General features: G+C 32.4%; 1 protein-coding gene across 1 annotated transcript in view; it reads left to right on the plus strand.

The window, feature by feature from the left end:
• The window catches only part of LOC118762202 (titin-like), a 285,670-nt gene that overhangs the window by 116,861 nt on the left and 150,320 nt on the right, over positions 1-18,489 (plus strand). The window contains exons 20-31 of the mRNA XM_036500741.1: positions 5,879-5,987; positions 6,562-6,806; positions 8,130-8,249; positions 9,773-9,964; positions 10,940-11,137; positions 11,513-11,626; positions 12,375-12,497; positions 13,716-13,907; positions 14,891-15,061; positions 16,617-16,796; positions 17,216-17,344; positions 17,672-17,860. Of these exons, the coding sequence (XP_036356634.1) occupies positions 5,879-5,987; positions 6,562-6,806; positions 8,130-8,249; positions 9,773-9,964; positions 10,940-11,137; positions 11,513-11,626; positions 12,375-12,497; positions 13,716-13,907; positions 14,891-15,061; positions 16,617-16,796; positions 17,216-17,344; positions 17,672-17,860 (1,962 nt within the window). The remainder of the gene's footprint in view (positions 1-5,878; positions 5,988-6,561; positions 6,807-8,129; positions 8,250-9,772; positions 9,965-10,939; positions 11,138-11,512; positions 11,627-12,374; positions 12,498-13,715; positions 13,908-14,890; positions 15,062-16,616; positions 16,797-17,215; positions 17,345-17,671; positions 17,861-18,489) is intronic.

Genomic DNA, 18,489 nt, shown 5'->3' on the forward strand with positions numbered 1-18,489 from the left:
AGAGGGGCTCGATATGAATCACGACTATAAGATACCCGCTTTTGGTTAAACTGCACCGCAAAATGTGGGAGTAGTTACGAATCTAAATCAAAGGGGGAGACACACAACTTCACTCTTATATAAAGATGCTTTTTTTTTTCAGTCATAGAGTTAGATTTATGAAGGTCTTCAGTAGAAAATCCTTCGAATTCTGACTCGCTGCTTGATATAATGAAATTCGTATCCATTTTTTGTCAGAATTACAAATTTTGAAAACACAATAGGAACAAATTTCGGAAAAAAATCTCCCATAATTCACGGAATTAAAATTACACTTCGATTTTTGTACAAAACTGTATTTGAAGTGTTTACGAAGTATAATACGTGTTTTCACGAATGTACTAAAGAGATTTACTCTGATATTCTCATTTAAATATGAATAGGTAAATTCGGGCGGTTTGGTAACGAAAGGGTTTATATAAGTGTCGTCTGTTTATACATAAACACTGTTTCATACTTTCAGTTTAGTCTTCCTCAAATCACTCTGTCGCTAATTTACTCTCTTCCAAGAACATTTTCACTCACTCTTATCTGTTAGCTTCCCATACATTTTACTCATGTATCTATCAGCGTGATAGACAGAAACAAATATTACATCTAGTTTCACTTTATTCGTTGCACACTGTGTGTGTGCGTTTGCGTGTGCTGTAAACCAGACTAAGAAAAGCATTTGACATACACACCAGAATGTGAGTTTTCTGTAAATTTTGCTTAATTGGAGTTTAAATTTTAAAAATTGGACCTGGCATGACCCGATGCATTCTACTCTTAAAAATGCTAGGTAAATTGTAATTGAAGAAATCCTATATTGTAGATTTCTATAAGTTACAAAGGGAGGCAGATAAAATCTGCCTTTTATAATAAGAGATTCACACTGAGTATAAAATGCCAATATCATGACTGCTGCTCAATGCTCTGTGAACACTATAAAGGCTGTAAGACTTGACATGGACAACTGCAACGGAGACTATGAAGCCATGACCAACAGAAAGGGACACAGCAGGTATCCTGACTGTGTACACAAGCTGGAATTCATCCAACAACTGAGCAACAAGGTCTTAGGCTCAATTCAAATGACTATGTGAAGCTACTGGAGACTGTATTCAAATGCTGGCTGGAGGCATTTGCTGCTGGAAGGCCATATATGTAGCAGCAGGATTTGGCTCTTTGTCATATCTCTGAAAAGAGTCAGAGATGGTTGTCAGAGAATTTCTATGACTTCACCAACCCCAGTTTCTGACCTCCTTATTCACCTGATTATAATTCCATGGGATATGTATAGGGCAAGTTGACAAAAACACCAACTGCTCTATCTGCAACACAAGGGTCAAACGGGTGACCAATATCAAGGAAGTGTTCAAAGATCTTTCTGGGCCCACATTGAGGAATGCAAGTGCCAGATTCTGGAGCTGTCTTAAAGCCATGGTGGAAACTGAAGGTGACTACTTTGAGTAAACCATTATCTCCCAGCCATCAATTAGTTTATATCTTTGATTATTTAAAATACTTTTAATTTTAGATGGAAAATTGTTTCCTTTTCCTTTTATGCAAACTCTACAGGTTCAGGCTACATATGACAGTTTGAATAAAAGGAAAAGAAAACAATATCCCATCTAAAATTAAAAGTATTTTAAATAATCAAAGATATAAACTAATTGATAGCTGGGAGATAATGGTTTACTCAAAGTAGTCACCTTCAGTTTCCACCATGGCTTTAAGACAGCTCCAGAACCTGGCACTTGCATTCCTCAATGTGGGCCCAGGAAGATCTTTGAACACTTCCTTGATCTTGGTCACACGTTTGACCCTTGTGTTGCAGACAAAGCATTTGGTGTTTTTGTCAACTTGCCCCATACATATCCCACGGGATTATAATCAGGAGAACAAGGAGGTCAGAAACTGGGGTTGGTGAAGTCATAGAAATTCTCTGACAACCACCTCTGACTCTTTTCAGAGATATGACAAGGAGCCAAATCCTGCTGCTACATATATGGCCTTCCAGCAGCAAATGCCTCCAGCCAGCATTTGAACAGTCTCCAGTAGCTTCACATAGATGTTGGAATTGAGCCTAAGGCCCTGATGCTCAGTTGTTGGATGAATTTCAGCTTGTGTACACATCAGGATACCTGCTGTGTCCCTTTCTGTTGGTCATGGCTTCATAGTCTCCGTTGCAGTTGTCCATGTCATGTCTTACAGCCTTTATAGTGTTCACAGAGCATTGAGCAGCATGATATTGGCATTTTGATACTCAGTGTGAATCCTCATGATACAGGTAACTCTATTTCCAATGTCCAGGTGGCTTCCAGTACTCCATGCCACCCAACTTTTTCTCAACTACAACTTTAGTATTTATGCTATCCAACACCATTGACTGTTCACTGATACAAGTTGCTCCTGAAAAAATGCAAAAATCGTCAAATTTAGCCTGAACACCCAATGTGTGTGTGTGTGTGTGTGTGTGTGCATGTGCATGTGTACGTACATGTATTTATATACATATGTACATGCATATATATGTATGTGTGTGTATGTGTTGTAAAATGCAAGATGTAATGAAAATCATGGAAAGGTGGCAGAGGTGGAGGTTTAAATTTCAGTAAAAAATGTCTTGTTTGATAAATGAATTTCATTAAAAATTAGAAACAAAATTCAAATAGACAATGAATAAAATTGTGAAATACTATAATACTATAAAAAATACTATAATGACATAAGTGTCAATTGTGGATGGATACAAGTAATTTTAGTCTGTATTGAGTGGATGAAAAATATACACTAGAAATGATACAGCAGTGTACTGAAATTCTGAAGTTTTTCACATACTTTGGAACATTTTTTAATATTTGTGGTCTTTGAAATCAATTTAGCTGTGTTTCCCAAAGGATAAGAAAATTAACGAAATTTGAAATGTTCAGGAAATTTGAAAAAATTACCAGTTGTGGTTGTGGTATATTCAGCATGATGGTCAAACAACCTTCCTCAAATTTATATATATTCTAGTAACAATATTAACTATTGTGTACTTAATCCACACCAGAATGTAATTTGGCAAATTCCACAACTGACTATAGAGTTTTAAAACTGGTTTTGCTTCCATATTTTAAATTGATGTGTTGTGAGAAGTAGCATTTCTTCACATTGGATGCTGAATGGATGATGTATGTTTTTCATATCTGTTTTAAATGTTTCTTCAGTTAATCCTATATAGGCACATCATGTTTGTCTTCTAACTTCACTTTTTAGTACAGTAACCAACTAGTGAGAGGGTATAAGTCAATGAAATTGTACTGGGGTATGTGAGCCAGAGAAATGTGATGTTCTCTATAATTTCTTTCATTGCCACTGACAGTTAAATTCTTATTAATAATTGTGTAGCTGTAGTTAACTTTCAAAGAGTTTCTGCTGAAAATCTTGTGGAGCATGTGATCAATAGGAAAATGTTTCTGTACTTGACTTAAGAATGCTCTGGTCATGTTAGTAGCAATCTCTAGAGTAAGTGAGGAGTTAAACAGGATATCATGTTTGCAGTGCAATTTTGTTGTGAGGTATTAAATGGTATGATATCTGTTACAAGGAACACCACTCTCTTTCAGTGTATTGTAATAGGGTGCAAATTGAAAATTCTTTCATCTAGAGATACTAAAAATTTATTGATTGATGAGTTACTATAAATTCTATGACAAGTTCTTTAAGGCTATAGAGATGACTACTTGTTAATTTTATGCTATACGAGTGCCCAGCAGAAAACTTTAGGAAAGACCATATAAATGCATTTAAAGAATTTAGTTAAAGAAATATTATTAACACAGGTATAAATGTTGCTCTTTAGACATTACATAAAACCTAAGTACAGGAAAATATTACCCCTAAAGGAAGCCTAATGAGAAATTATTATACATTAATAAGTCAAATAGTCATCCTGCAATTGTCTTGAAGAACTTTGTAAACAAAAAGATTATATGCTATATAGCATGTTGCAAAACAAAACAGCATTGGAAGTGTAATTTTATCTGGTTTAACATGCTGCTCAGCCTAGCATCATTACTACTACTTCAAGAACATTCTTAAATCTAGCACAAAAGCACTTCACAGATAGTCACAGGTACTGCAAAATTTTAAGCAAAAGCTTTTTCTGAGTGACCTACAGTTGCACAAATATATTTAGGATTTAATTTCTAATGTAAACCAAATAGAATTATGCAAACCATTACAGCTGTACCCCTCTGGTTCACCGATCTAAATTCAATTGTATCAACATTGACTTATGCCCTCTTTGCAGAAAATATCTTAGCAAACAGTTGGTTATTGTTCTAAAGTGAAATTAGCAGATCAAAAAGAACAAACTGGACAGGCTTAACTGTATGAACATTTAAAGTCAGATACACACAACATATATGTTCCTTTAGGCATCCAGAAAGAAGGAACAACACTTCCCTCTCACAATGCATTTAGCATCTAAAAGACTAATTTTAAAATTCTGTAGTCAGTGGTACAATTCACCAAACCATATTCTGAGGAATGGAGTACAGCTATGCCAAGAAAATTTATTTCAGTTTAAACATCTATAATATTTTTGAATTCAAGAAATGAACTGATATTGAAATGTTATGAGAATTAATTTATTTTGAGAAACTTTGTTCTACCCTTAATGCTGAATATACCACAATACATGCAGAATTTTTTATTTTTAATATTTTCAATATTCTTTGTTCCTTTTGGAAACTCAACAAAATTGATAACAAAGTCTCTTTCTCTATATATCCTAATGTACATTAAAAAAAATTCTTTTCTTAGGTATTTATGTGAATTAGTATAGGATTCCAGTGAAGTGTTGTGTCCCTTCTTGCATATATTTGCCCCTAATACAGACTAAAATGATTTGCTTCTGTCCACTATGCTGTGTACTGTCCTGTCTGGTTGTACTGGATTACATTGTTTTATCTCTCATTTTGTATTCTTCAATCAATATTTTTGTTATTCATTGTCTATTTGAATTTGCTTGAGTTTAACATGCACCCCTTCACCTCCATCTTTATTTCTGTTCATTCTTACCTCATTTTATTCCTTATTCATTTTTCATTATTTATTTGTTTATATATTTTGGTCATCTTCTTTCAACTTCAGCATATTTGTTTCTGATTTTTATCAAATTTACTTATCAAGTAACCCTCATCTCAATTCTTCTGTCATCTTGTACATTTAATTAGATTTTCTACTTAATACCTTTCAACGCTCATCTTTCTATGTTTCAGTCCTGCTTACTCCTTATCCACTAATTCACCTCATATCTTACCTATATTTTCACTCCTGCTCTCTAATTTAAGTCTCCCCTTTTTTCATCTAATTACCTACATTTCCTCTTCACTCTGTTTTATTCAGTTGTATTTTTTATTGCCTTTCCATGAAATAAATGCATATTTATTTCTCTCTTTCCATATCAATACTTGATTCATGCAACTAATTTTGTTGCATTTCATACCACCTCCTTTTTTTTTCTGTATCCCCTTTTTTTAACCTCCCTTTCTTTTTCTGTTAACCTTTTGCTTCCTTTACTCCCTCTACTTCTTTCTTTCTTTTTTTTCTCTTATCATTACTCTCTTTAACTCCTCATTCTGTTGATTAACCATTTTCCATGGAATAAAATGTTTACATTAAAACACCAATTATATCTCTATAATGTATAGTTACTAATTAAGTTTGCTTTTTAATATTGGATTTATAATGTCTCAAACAAAAGCTAAGCTCTCAATGAGTTAAGATCTAGCAAAATAAAATCAATATTGAATTGATAAATGTATTGAATTGCTTTACAAATTGCTTCTGTTTCTTTCTTTAACAGTTTGGAATCCAACTTGATCAAGCCTTGAAAATATGTCTTGATTTAACCTTTCCCAAAGATGTTGAAAGTGTGGCAAATATGCTCCAACAACATTTAGACCTCAAGAAAAGTAATTACAATATTTTTTTAATAAACAATATTTCATTTTAATACATTTGATAAAAGTAACTGTTGGACAGATTATCTTTACATTCATTGTTATATACCATAGGAAAGTGTGTGTGGTTAAGGAATTCACTTCACAACCATGTGGTTTTAGGTTCAGTTTCACCACATGGTCCCTGAGCAAGAGTCTTCTATTATAGCCCTAGGCTGACCAATGCTTTGTGAGTGGTTTGATAGATGGAAACTTTGTAGCAGCTTGTGTGTGTGTGTATATATTTGTGTGTGTATCTTTGTCTTTCACTGCTGGATAATCAATGTTGGTTGGTTTCCATCCCCAGCATATACTTGTTTGTCAGAAGTACTGGGGTTGATTTGATCTACTATACTCTTAAATGTGGGCTCCAGTATGACCACATTCCAGTGATTTAAACAAGTAAAATTATAATTCATTAAAAAGAAAATGCTTAAACATTTTTTGTTTTATTTTTTATTTTATGATTTATTCAGAACTCTGATAATAATTCTGAAGATTGGTTTTCTTGCTTATGAAATGGAAATATTGTTATTACTATTTTTAGGCATTCTTGAATCATCAAAGCACACTCTAGATTTAGGGCAACAACTCCTTGACAAAGTCAGAAAAATGGGCATGCATGCGGACCAGCAAAACCGCCATGCAACAACAGCAGCCTGTTATGGAATAGAACACATCCTTGAGAACCTTCATGACCGACGTAGATACCTTGAAGAAATGTGGGCCCAAAAGAAATTGCAACTTGAGCAATGCCTACAACTATGCAAACTTGACCAAGAAGTCAACAAGGTAAATATTTTAAACTCATAAATGAAATTATAATATTTTGATTAAATATTAAAAGTTTTGAATTTGTGGTAATATTGATAACTTAAGCTACTTTTTAAAAATATGATTGAATTCTTTCACATTTAAACTGGGCCTCTTATTCTACCTGTTTTGTATTCAAACTGATCAGATCTGGCCTCTCATACCTACCCTACAATGTCATTTTGAAAATAAACAATTACATCATAGAAGTCTTGAATATAAGAGATAATGCATGATTAATTCAAAACAGTATAAATAAACAAGTATTACAATTTAGAGATTAATCTGAAAACTAAAGATTAAACATCAAGTTTTAACTTTCATATTGCCATGTTGTTAGAATTGGTTGAAAATGTGCTAGAAACATTCTGAAGTTATAGACAGTTTCTAAGTTATCAAAAACAGTCTGTTACAAATTTTAGCATGACATTTGAACACAGGACATAATAAATAGAGTGAAGGGAGAAAATGTACAGAAAAATGAAATAGCTTTAAAGTTTAATAAGCAGTATGAAAATAAATGGAAAAAATAATGTGAAGTGCTTTCTAAAATATTTGTAAGGGAAAAAGGAAGATGAAATGTGTTAAGTTATGAAAATAACAGTAATTTCTTGTCCTCTCATTCTGGCCCCCTAACCCATCATGAATACTTGCCTTCACTGTCCCAGTCCATTAGCAGAGCCCAGGTCCCTTTCTTTTCTCACCTTTCATTCTGAAACTTGGTTACTTAAGTACACCCTCCTTTGTAATATCCACTTTCTGCTTTGCAACTCTCTAACTCTTTCCATCTTTTTTGAGATTGTGTTGATATTCTTCAATTGAGATGAAAATATATCTTTGTTTCTAAAATAATGATATCTATTTATTATTATGCCATTGAGACTCTTCTAATTATAAATCTTGATTTATTCCTAAGACACAAACCAATTTTCCCAAGGTTAAGGGTTTTCATGGGTTGATTTAATCCTGGTACAATTAGTTTTACTATCATTAATTAGTTTTAATGCAAAGCAGAATTATAAAAAGTAAAGTTTAAATTGATAAGACTTGAATTATAAAGAATTATAAAGAACCAAATGAAATACTGTTAATTATTTTACTTAGAGGCCTTATATTTTTGTCAACTTTATCTCCTTTGCTATTGGATACAATGAGTGTTTTTCCTCCAAGAAAATTTGTGAAATATTTTGAAATGTTTGAATCATTGACATATAGTTATATTAAAAATATTGTATATTAGTTTTCCTTTTTATTCAGGTTATTATATTTAACCTTGGATTTTTCTCTGTCTTTTCTTTTAAGATATTGGAATGGTACCGCATGGTTGGCGAAGTATACCTACAAAGAAATGATCTGGGAGTTTCATCCGAAACAACCCAAACTGAAATTGATACCTACCACAAATATGAACAAGAAGGAATTGTATGTAAAATCTTCATAACTAATTTTGTTAAATATTTAAAAAATTTCCTGTTTTTACATGCTGAAATACTTTAGATTATTATCTGAATTTAGTTAATACTTTGTCTTGTTTTGGCCCTGGTGGCCATTGAAAGAAATTATTAATTTCTTTTGTCATAGCAGGAATTGCTTCTTGTTATTTCAGTTGCTGTCCGACTGTGATATAGTTAAGTCATAACTTATGCAATGAGCATAAGTTGATTTGCTTAAGAACATGATATTTATAATAAGCTTTGACAAATATGAGCTATGTATCAATGGAGTATTTTCTTAACCCTTCTTTCATCAGGCCCCTTTAGATTTTTTCTTTTATTTCATATAGTTTTCCTTTAAATAACTTGAGTTGAATGATCTAGAGTTAGCTGTATGTAGCAAGTTCTCAATGAACTGAAGCTGTGATCTTGTTTTCACATCTTTCATCTCTAATATCCCTGACAAAAGTATGATTACCATTAGGTCTTATCTTTAATCACATGTAAACTTATGACAAGGCTCATATGTAAAAATCATACTTAAAAATGATTAAATTTGGATTTGAAGTTTGTTACTTAAATATATTCTGGCAGAAACATTAGCACACCGGGTGAAATGCTTAGCAGTATTTCGTCTATCATTATGTTCTCAATTCAAATTCTGCTGAGGTTGACTTTGCCTTTCATCCTTTTGGGACCGATAAATGCAAGTACCAGTTGCATACTGGGATTGATATAATCGACTGGCCCCCTCCCCAAATTTTCAGGCCTTGTGCCTAGAGTAGAAAAGAATATATTCTGTGATTTAACCCTTTTAAGTACAGATTCAATCAAAGCTTGATTGCAAAGCTCATTCAAATATTAACATCACTAAGAAAGTAACATTAACACACATAGTGTTAACTCATTAAGGAGCTACTTAATTACCAACTTCCTTAACATTCTGCTGGTTGGCTCCTTGGTTGATTGCAACATTTTTTGGAATGTTGATCATAATCTAATTAGTTACAAGTTAATGGAATAAGCCATCTCAGAAAACTGGGAATTTTGTTCTGATGTTAAAAAATACTTAGAAATATACTCATCCTCTGATGCTTCTTTCTTTTCTCATTAACAATCAAGCAACATTTTAAAATCTATAATATATCATCTGTTTTGAAAACTGTTCAAAAGAAAGATAAGTAAAAAAGAAAAAGGTAGCAATGAACCTAAGGCTTTGTTCTCTATCTCTCTCTCTCTCTCTCTGTATATATATATATATAATATATATATATATAGGGAGAATTTACAAAATAACAAAAGACGAAGACAGATGGTGTGGACAACAAACAGATGTATTAGTATAACGCTCGGGAAGTGAAAAAGTCTTTAACGTTTCGAGCCTACACTCTTCCACAGAAAGAAACAAGGAGAGAAAATAAAGAATGTGTAGTGGCTAGTGATTTGTGTATAATTAGATTAGTGCTAATTTATTTTTAGAAATTTATGGAAATATATCTTTTTAATTTTCAGAATATACAAGATAATGTTCTAAAACTAGTTCGAACCGCAGACCAACTTCTTCGCCGAGCTAATTTCGATGCCGAAGGAGTTCGCCAAAGGCTCCAGGCTGTGGACGAAACAAGTGAAACTTTCATGATTAAACTCGACAACAGAAGAAAGAACTTGCTGATGGCTTTATCATTCTTCAAACAAGCAGAGACGGTATGCTTATAACTAAATTTTAATGCTTGACTTCTTGAAAATAGCTCTTACATTGAATAGTAGAAAATATATTTTCTACTTTCTTTAGCACTTTAAAACATACATCTAGGAATGCATGTGTGTGTGTGTGTATATGTTAAAATGTTGATACACTCAATGCTACTATGGTTTTCTTACATTTATGCATTCATTTACACTACCTGAATGAATGCATTAATGTGAGAAACTAATAGTAATAAAATGATTAAATTCATCAACTTCCAATTTAGGAATAATCTCAACTACATGTGTTGGGTTCTTCACCTTTTGTTTATATGCCCAAATATTTTATTTGTGTGTGTGTATGTATGTATATATATATATATATATATATATATATCATCATCATCATCATTTAATGTCCATTTTCCATGCTAGCATGTGTTGGACGGTTTGACTGGGGACTGGTAAGCCAGTGGACTGCACCTGGCTCCTTTCTGATCTGGCAAAGTTTCTACAGCTGGATGCCCTTCCTAATGCCAACCACTCCGAGAGTGTAGTGGATGCTTTTTATGTTCCACCAGCACGAGAGCCAGTCAGGCAGCACTGGCATTGACCACATTCGGATGATGCTTTTGATGTGATATATATATGTATGTGTGTGTTGTTATATATATATATATATATATATATATGGTGCTGATATTTTTTATAAAATTAAAAATAACAAATATAACATTAGCACCTTTGAAAGATATTTAAAGTGATATAAGCTTACATAAAATTTTGATGGAAGGTTTTAATTTAGATTTATTTAAAATAGGAATTTGTCATACAACCAGAGTTGGTCTTGATCAAAAGAGTTAAACATTAAACAAATCGCATTATTTTTTCTTGATATGCTAATTCTTCACTAAGTTACAAATTTATAATTTGTTTAAATTTACATTATTTTTCTCTTCAATTTTGTTATATTTTTCTTCTTGTTTATGACAGGCTCTAACAAAGCTGGGGCAAATTGAAGTCCAACTTAACACCATGGACTTACCAAGGAATAGCACAGCTCTTGCAGAAGAGCATACCAAATTATTTAACACCATTGTGGAAGTATCCACTGCAGCCCTTCACGAGGGTCGTATCCTACTTGAGAGGGTCGGTAGGGACGATTCTGGGGCTAATGGAGTTAGACAAAAGGTAAATTTTCAGCGTTTTACTCTTGATAATATCTAAATATTTTATAAACCATTTAAATTTCCATTTGCAAAAGGATTCATTTTTAAATTAAAAGAATTGAAACAATTTTGAAAATATTTGTTTGACGGCAATGCCTCCAACAGTAGTCACAACCTACATGCTGGTATCTAATTAAATATCTAAAAAGTATCTAGTTAATGAAACTAAATATAAAATAACTTTTAGTATTAATGTAACTGACAAGTTCAGAGATAATGTAAAAAGCATTTCATAGAGTATTTTAATAAAAAAATAGAAATATGAAAAAAAAAAAAATGATTAAAATGACATTGGTAAAATAATTTTCATTTTCTTCGGTTTGTTTAAAAATTTCAGTATGCTGAACTGCAAGAATGTTGTGCTCGAGTTGAATCAAACTGTAAGGCTCGACAGGCCGAAGCCTGGGAGAAGAATCAAGCCTATCTGAAGTTCCAAGAACAATACAAAAACGTGAGCAACTTCGCTTCATTTAAACATTTTAGGTTTATTCTTATTACTTGTAAAACTGTTGTGAATTTTGTTTGGTTATCAAAAATTAAAATGGAAACAAAGAAAAGGGAGAAAATAGCCTGAAATGAAGCAAATCTGTTTGAAGTAGATTATCTGTTTTCCCCACTCCCTGTCATCTCTCCACACAGATCCTATACATTGCTCTATAATGTGTACTGTAGACTATTGACAGTTATTTTTTCTGGCTGTTCAAAAGGGCAACATTGAATGTGGCTGTGCCTAATATTTTCCTATCTTATCTAAAGCATTGTCGAGAAGGGATTTAGCATTTTCTCATGTCCCACGGATTCTTTCTGTCTCATGATTAATGGTGGTAACAGTTGTTGTAGCAGCTTTTGTATGGATCTTCAAAAGCTGTCTTCACAAACATGTGGTAGTCCATTGCTGATCAAGATGAAATCTACATTAATGCATAAAGGGTTTCTGGTGGTAGATTGTTCATAGTTTTATACACTATGGTTGTCTCTACACAAGTGTCCCTATTGATATCTTATAAAAGAGTATTTGTGAAAGAGAAATCACCCTGTGTCATGTATCATAAGACTTTGAGTCAATATTATTTGTATTGCTATTGATAGAAGTTAAGATTTTGATTGTAGATTAATATTATACACTTTGTTTATCTTTAATTCTATATATGTATCTTATATATTTGATTTTTTATATGTTTTAAATATATTTGTTGCAGTTACATGCTTGGTTAACACAGATAGGCCTGGCTACTCTCAGTCGGCATAAGGATTTGGGTTCAAGCCTTGCAAATGCAAAGGATTTCTTAGAAATCCATCAACAATTAAACGAAGATGTCAGGGTAAGATAATTTTAAAAGATGTTTTAAGCATTTTTGTGGGAGCAAGGTGTTATAATTGAAAAGATAATACAGTTTTGGAAAGAATTTATATTTCTTTTAAAAGCCTACCCCTATCACTATTCATTTAATTATGTAGGTGTCATAGTTATTGCCTGATTACTGCATCACATTTCACATAGGAATAACCCCTGCTTCATAAATCCTAGTATTTCATATCTTCTAATTAGTGGATTTTCTATTGATTATTCTGTAATCCAGAAAATATAATCTAAGCCTTTAATCTAATAATAAACAACTACATTGCGCTGTATAAGTATAACAGACAGCTTGCAATACCTACAGGAAATCATTCACCATTATCAAATGTGGTGCCATCTCTCATTAATAAAATCTGCAAGCTCTCTAATATTTTCCAGCTACAGATGAGCCTTCTTGTTCCTTGTGAATTTCTAGTTCTTTATCTGGACCAGAAAATATTTCGGCCATGACATAAGTTCTGCTTATTACAGAACATTGTTCAAAGTGTAGGTCTGTTCATTCTAGATCATTTAAAAAATTGCCTGCCTGGTAAATAAATTTCCATTTACCAGCTTCAGGCCTTTTCCACTGCTGAAATCTTTCACATCTGAATTTGCTATGGTTAATTCAAAATGACTTTGTTCTTGTAAACTTACTGATTGTATCACAACCTTCACAGATTCACTTGTCTCATACATCTCTCCTTTTCTTATTACTCTGATTGTGTTGAAAACTGCAGATGTTTACTCTGAACATTTCTGTTAATCTTTCTCCCTATTTGCTCCTCTGTTTAGGAAGTATTACAGATATTTCTCATCTAAATCCTAAAAAGAAAAAGAAAGAGCATTTATTTGTTTTAGTGAAGTGTTTTAAAGGCATTTTCTATAAAAGTTATGCATAAAACAAACCACAAACATAAAAAAATAAACCTGACTGCTCAGTTTCTAATATTTTTTCAAACCTTCCTACATTTATATTTGTAAAAATTAAATCAGCGCTGAAAATAATAATTGTCTTTTTTTTTTTTGCTTGAGTATAGTGTTTTAAAAGTTTGTAATTGATTATTTGCAAAAATTTTCAGTTTCAAAATTTTTTTCTGTTTACAAGTTGTTTGTAAGATTCGAAAGTATTTTAATTTACTTCATTGATAAATTTTCATAGACTTCATTTATAACAAAACATTTTTGCTTGGTATTTTAGGGCAAGGCTACTGACATGCAGGCCTTATCTGATGCTACTGACGCCTTGGTTCAGTCAGGGGACCAAGAGAGTAAAGCAGCAAAAGAAATGTATGAGGCATTGCATCAACAGTGGTTGAAAATCCAACACATCATCAGTCTTCGCATTGAATTGTCTCTCATCTTTGTTTCATTTCATAAGATCATACAAAATGTAAGTATTAGTTTAAATTTCTGAAAAAAAAAATTCAATGAGAATCTTAGTCTTTGTAAATGCTCAATTTAATGATTAAACAATTATCGTTACTGTTAAATCTCTTTACTGTAGTTAATTGTTATTAATTTAGGCACAAGGCTGGCAATACTGAGTGCAGTTAATATCATCAACCTCAGTATGTGGCTGCTACTTTATATTATTGTTCCTGGAGAGATATAAAAAAACAAAGTTCACCCTGGCAAGATTTGAACTCAGAATGTAAAAAGCTAGAACAAAAGACATTTTTTCCTATGCTCTAATAGTTCTGCCAGAATCACCTCTCTCTCTCATGTTACAATTGTAATAAATGCTGATTCATGTGTTAAAGTGTTAAATTTATTTTAATTACTATATTAGAATATAAAAAGAAAAAATGATCAAAACCATATCAAGTCAGTTCTAATTTAAGGTTATTGTATATTGCATCATGATGCTTTCCTTCCTCAAACCATTTTGACACACAGAACTACATAAGTTATACAGAGAATTCTTTCCAAAACTAAGAACCTTTTCTATCTTATTACAGTTTCTGTCATATGAAAAATTACATCTGTCAAGGTATAAAGTGAATGAGAGAGAAAGTAAAAAATGTAGAGAAGGAAAATAAGAAAATAAAAGCAGATATAAACATGAGGAAAAGAGATTTAGATAACTAGATAAGATAGGATAACTTGAAATAGCCATATGGTAAAAGAGAAAAGAAAGTACTACTTTGCTTCATTGTGTATTCACAATATATTGATGATAGCTAAACAATATTTACTCTCTGTTCTCTGTTTATTAACTATATTTGTCTTTATTTATTTCACTGTTATCATTATTATTTACATTTTTATGTAAAACCTCAACAAATTATAATTTAAAGAAGATACATTATATAATCATATATTCAGTTTAATAGATCAAATTAAGAGGACATTTATTTTAACTCTATCATACAGCTTGCCGCTTCTTCTGGAATCTTTGAAAATGTATTAAAATCAGAAACAGAAGATTTACAAGATATTACAGAAGATGCGGTGAAAAACTTGCTGGAAATGTGGTCACAAACTATTAAAATCCACAATGACCTGCAAGAAAAAGGAAGTGAATTCCTACAAAAAACTTCCCTGGTAAATTTTCACTTTTTATACAATTCAATTAATTTTCTAGTAACCTTTTATTCCTTTTCAAAAAAAAAAAGCAAAAAAAAAAACTGTGAATATATAAAATGAAGAACAAAGAAAAGCGTCAGTATCAGATGGGACTCACATCTACATAACACAGTGTGTGATTCTCTATGTAGGCTTAGAAACCTACTAAAATTACAATCAAATCTTTTTTATATTACTGTCACTTATCTTAAAAAAAAGGAAGAATCATAAACAAAAAATTATTTGGTAATGTAGTTCACTATCTCAAAAAATTATGATCAAAGGATCATCACTGTAACAACTGAAATCATAGAGCTGCTCAATTAGGGCTGACCTGTGGCTAAAAAAGTACAACAACAATAACAACTTATATAATCTCGAAATTTGCATCAAGTTTTATTTACTTATATATGAATATTTAAATAATATTTTAGATGCAGGCATGGCTGTGTGGTTAAGAAGTTGACTTTTTAATCACACGATTTCCTGCTCAGTCTCACTGCACAGTACTATGGCCAAGTGCCTTCTACTTTGAGCCAATCAAAGCATTGTGTAAGGATTTGGTTGACTGAAACTGAAAGAAGCTCATTGTATTTAATATAATAATGATAATGAAATTATTGTATAGTGCTCAGGTGCACCACAACTTGTCAGAAAGTGCATATAAAGTATATGCAGTAATGTACAAATGTCTGGAAAGCGAACAATGTATGAGTCAGATACATGCTTGTGTGTGTATGGAGGGGAGAAAATCAGGTGTAGTGTTGGCAAATCTCAGAAAGCATGGAAGTTTTGAAGAATGCAGTGCTCCGACAACTAACAACTGATGCTGGCAGTTTGTTCCATGCTTCAGCAACTGTGGGTTAAACCAGCATTACCATTATAGAAGCAGTGTTGCTTGTTTCCAATGATCCTTGAAATCATGCCCAACCATGGGGAAATATTACCCTGTTTGAAAACAGATGAGTGTTGGTGACAAGAAGGGTATTCAGCTATAGAAAGTATGCTTCAAGAAATTCTGTCTGTCCCATGCAATCATGAAAAAGTGAACATTAAAACAATTATGATTATCTAATATATCCTTCATTCTTCCATACCCAAAAGCAGGGTGTAATTAGGTGGGGAAGAATTTGGCTGCTGTTTCTAGATCAGGTGACCACAGACTTTCCCTCATAGGCCTATGGAAAGTTAAGTGCTAAAGATAGGTATAAATTCAAGATTTGTTCACTGCTATCTTAAGGCATGGGCAGACTAGGCAATTGTTTGGGTGCCACACAGGTCTAGGGGCACAATTCTAATCAATGTATACTGTGACTTGCTGTTCATAAATATAGGACCTAGTACATTGATTTGCCAGTGGGGTGTGGCATCATGATGCTGCTAAGATGGCTCTGGACATAATATTAATCCATCAATAGATCATAAAAGGACTCTGGCTTAAAAATGTTGTTCTAAATTTCACAGTATCTTAAAATATATTAGATATTAAAAGTTATTTTACTCTCTCTTAAAACATGTAATTTTGTTTTTGCAGGTTACTGAAGACTCAAACTTAGATGTTGCCCAATCAGTAACCTTGGTACAAAAAATACTAACTGAATATCGCAGCCATATAACTACCCTTACTGAACAATGGGAAATATGGCAGCAACGTGTCTCTTCCAGTCAACAATTTAAAGTTCAATGGCATCAATTTATCCAAGAAGTTAGAAAGGTAAACGGATTTTATTTCTTTTTATAAAAAAAAGTGTTATATATTAATTTTGAGCAATTATGTCATATTAAATTACCTTATTTGATGGCATAAAAAATACACTGGCATATTTGGCACACCCCAATTTCATCAGTGCATATTCTGATAAAAGTGATTGCCAGGAACAAAATTAATTTATAGGAGGCTTAACTTTGCATGTAAGATCTTAGACAATTTTTTGAGACATCCTTTGGGACAAAAGGTGTCTTATATACCATCAAATAGGGTACATGTTTTTTTTTAGATATAGAATATTAAACTAAATTTGCTCAAAGAGAAAAGGAATTTTTTTATAAATATTTTCTTAACATAATTTGCTATCAGTGAATGTATGTTATTAGTTTTAAATTGTTTAACTATTGTTTCTTTTTGTATTTTAGACTATTACTTCAATTACAAACATTGAAAAAGAACTGTTTATGCCCCATATATCTGGTCAAGTGAGTGAAAACAAACAGACAGCTGAACAGTTACAAAAGAAATTAGAAGACTATGAACCGATATTAAAGGTAATGAATGAGTTAATGTTGCCTTATTATTAAATTAGGCTATAAAAGTGTAATAACTGGATATATTCATTTACAACCCATATATAATAAATTAGAAAAATTTGGCAATAAAATTTTTAGTGACTGGTTTATTAGTAATAACTATATATATTCACTTACAACCTTTATCTATTCTTTTACATATGTGTTGGGTAAGAATACATGTCTCAATGCAATATCCCCATGTATGACTTGTAGTAACGCCTCTAATATCAGTTCCATCTATTGTTGTTTAATTTGCTCTTTGATTAAACATATGGATAAAATGATGACAATATTTTATTGCAGGAAGCTGAAGAGAAAATAAAAGAACATATAAACACAGCTGAAATGTTGTCTTCAAAAGGAGACACAAAAGGGCAGAAGGACCAAATTGTAAATGAATTGGTCAAGGTGCACCAACGCTTCCAGGCTAGAGTTACTGAATACCATTTCTTACTAAAATTGACCATACAGTTCTTTGGATCCCTTAATCAGGTAAGAAAACAATTAGAAACATTAAGTAAAATAATCAGTATTTAGAATGGGATATATTCTATTTTAATTTATAAAAATTTTTTATCAAATTTATTTAAAAAATAAATCAAATATAATCAGCATTGAAAATATTTTTGTAAGGTTTTCTTTGAATGATACATCAGCAATTTTTGGAAAAGTCCTAAGATTTAATAGCCTATGTCTAATAATCATCATCATCATCATCATCATCATTTAACGTCCGCTTTCCATGCTAGCATGGGTTGGACGGTTCAACTGGGGTCTGGGGAGCCCAAAGGCTGCACCAGGCCAGTCAGATCTGGCAGTGTTTCTACAGCTGGATGCCCTTCCTAACGCCAACCACTCCGAGAGTGTAGTGGGTGATTTTATGTGCCACCGACACAGGTGCCAGACGAGGCTGGCAAACGGCCACGCTCGGATGGTGTTTTTTATGTGCCACCGACACAGGTGCCAGACAAGGCTGGCAGACGGCCATGCTCGGATGGTGTTTTTTATGTGCCACCGACACAGGTGCCAGACGAGGCTGGCGACGGAGGCCAGTCGATGCGGTACTGGCTACGGCCACGTTCGGATGGTTTTCTTCTGGTAATAATAATAATAATAAAAAA

Source organism: Octopus sinensis, linkage group LG2, assembly GCF_006345805.1.
Source record: "Octopus sinensis linkage group LG2, ASM634580v1, whole genome shotgun sequence".
Taxonomy (NCBI): domain Eukaryota; kingdom Metazoa; phylum Mollusca; class Cephalopoda; order Octopoda; family Octopodidae; genus Octopus; species Octopus sinensis.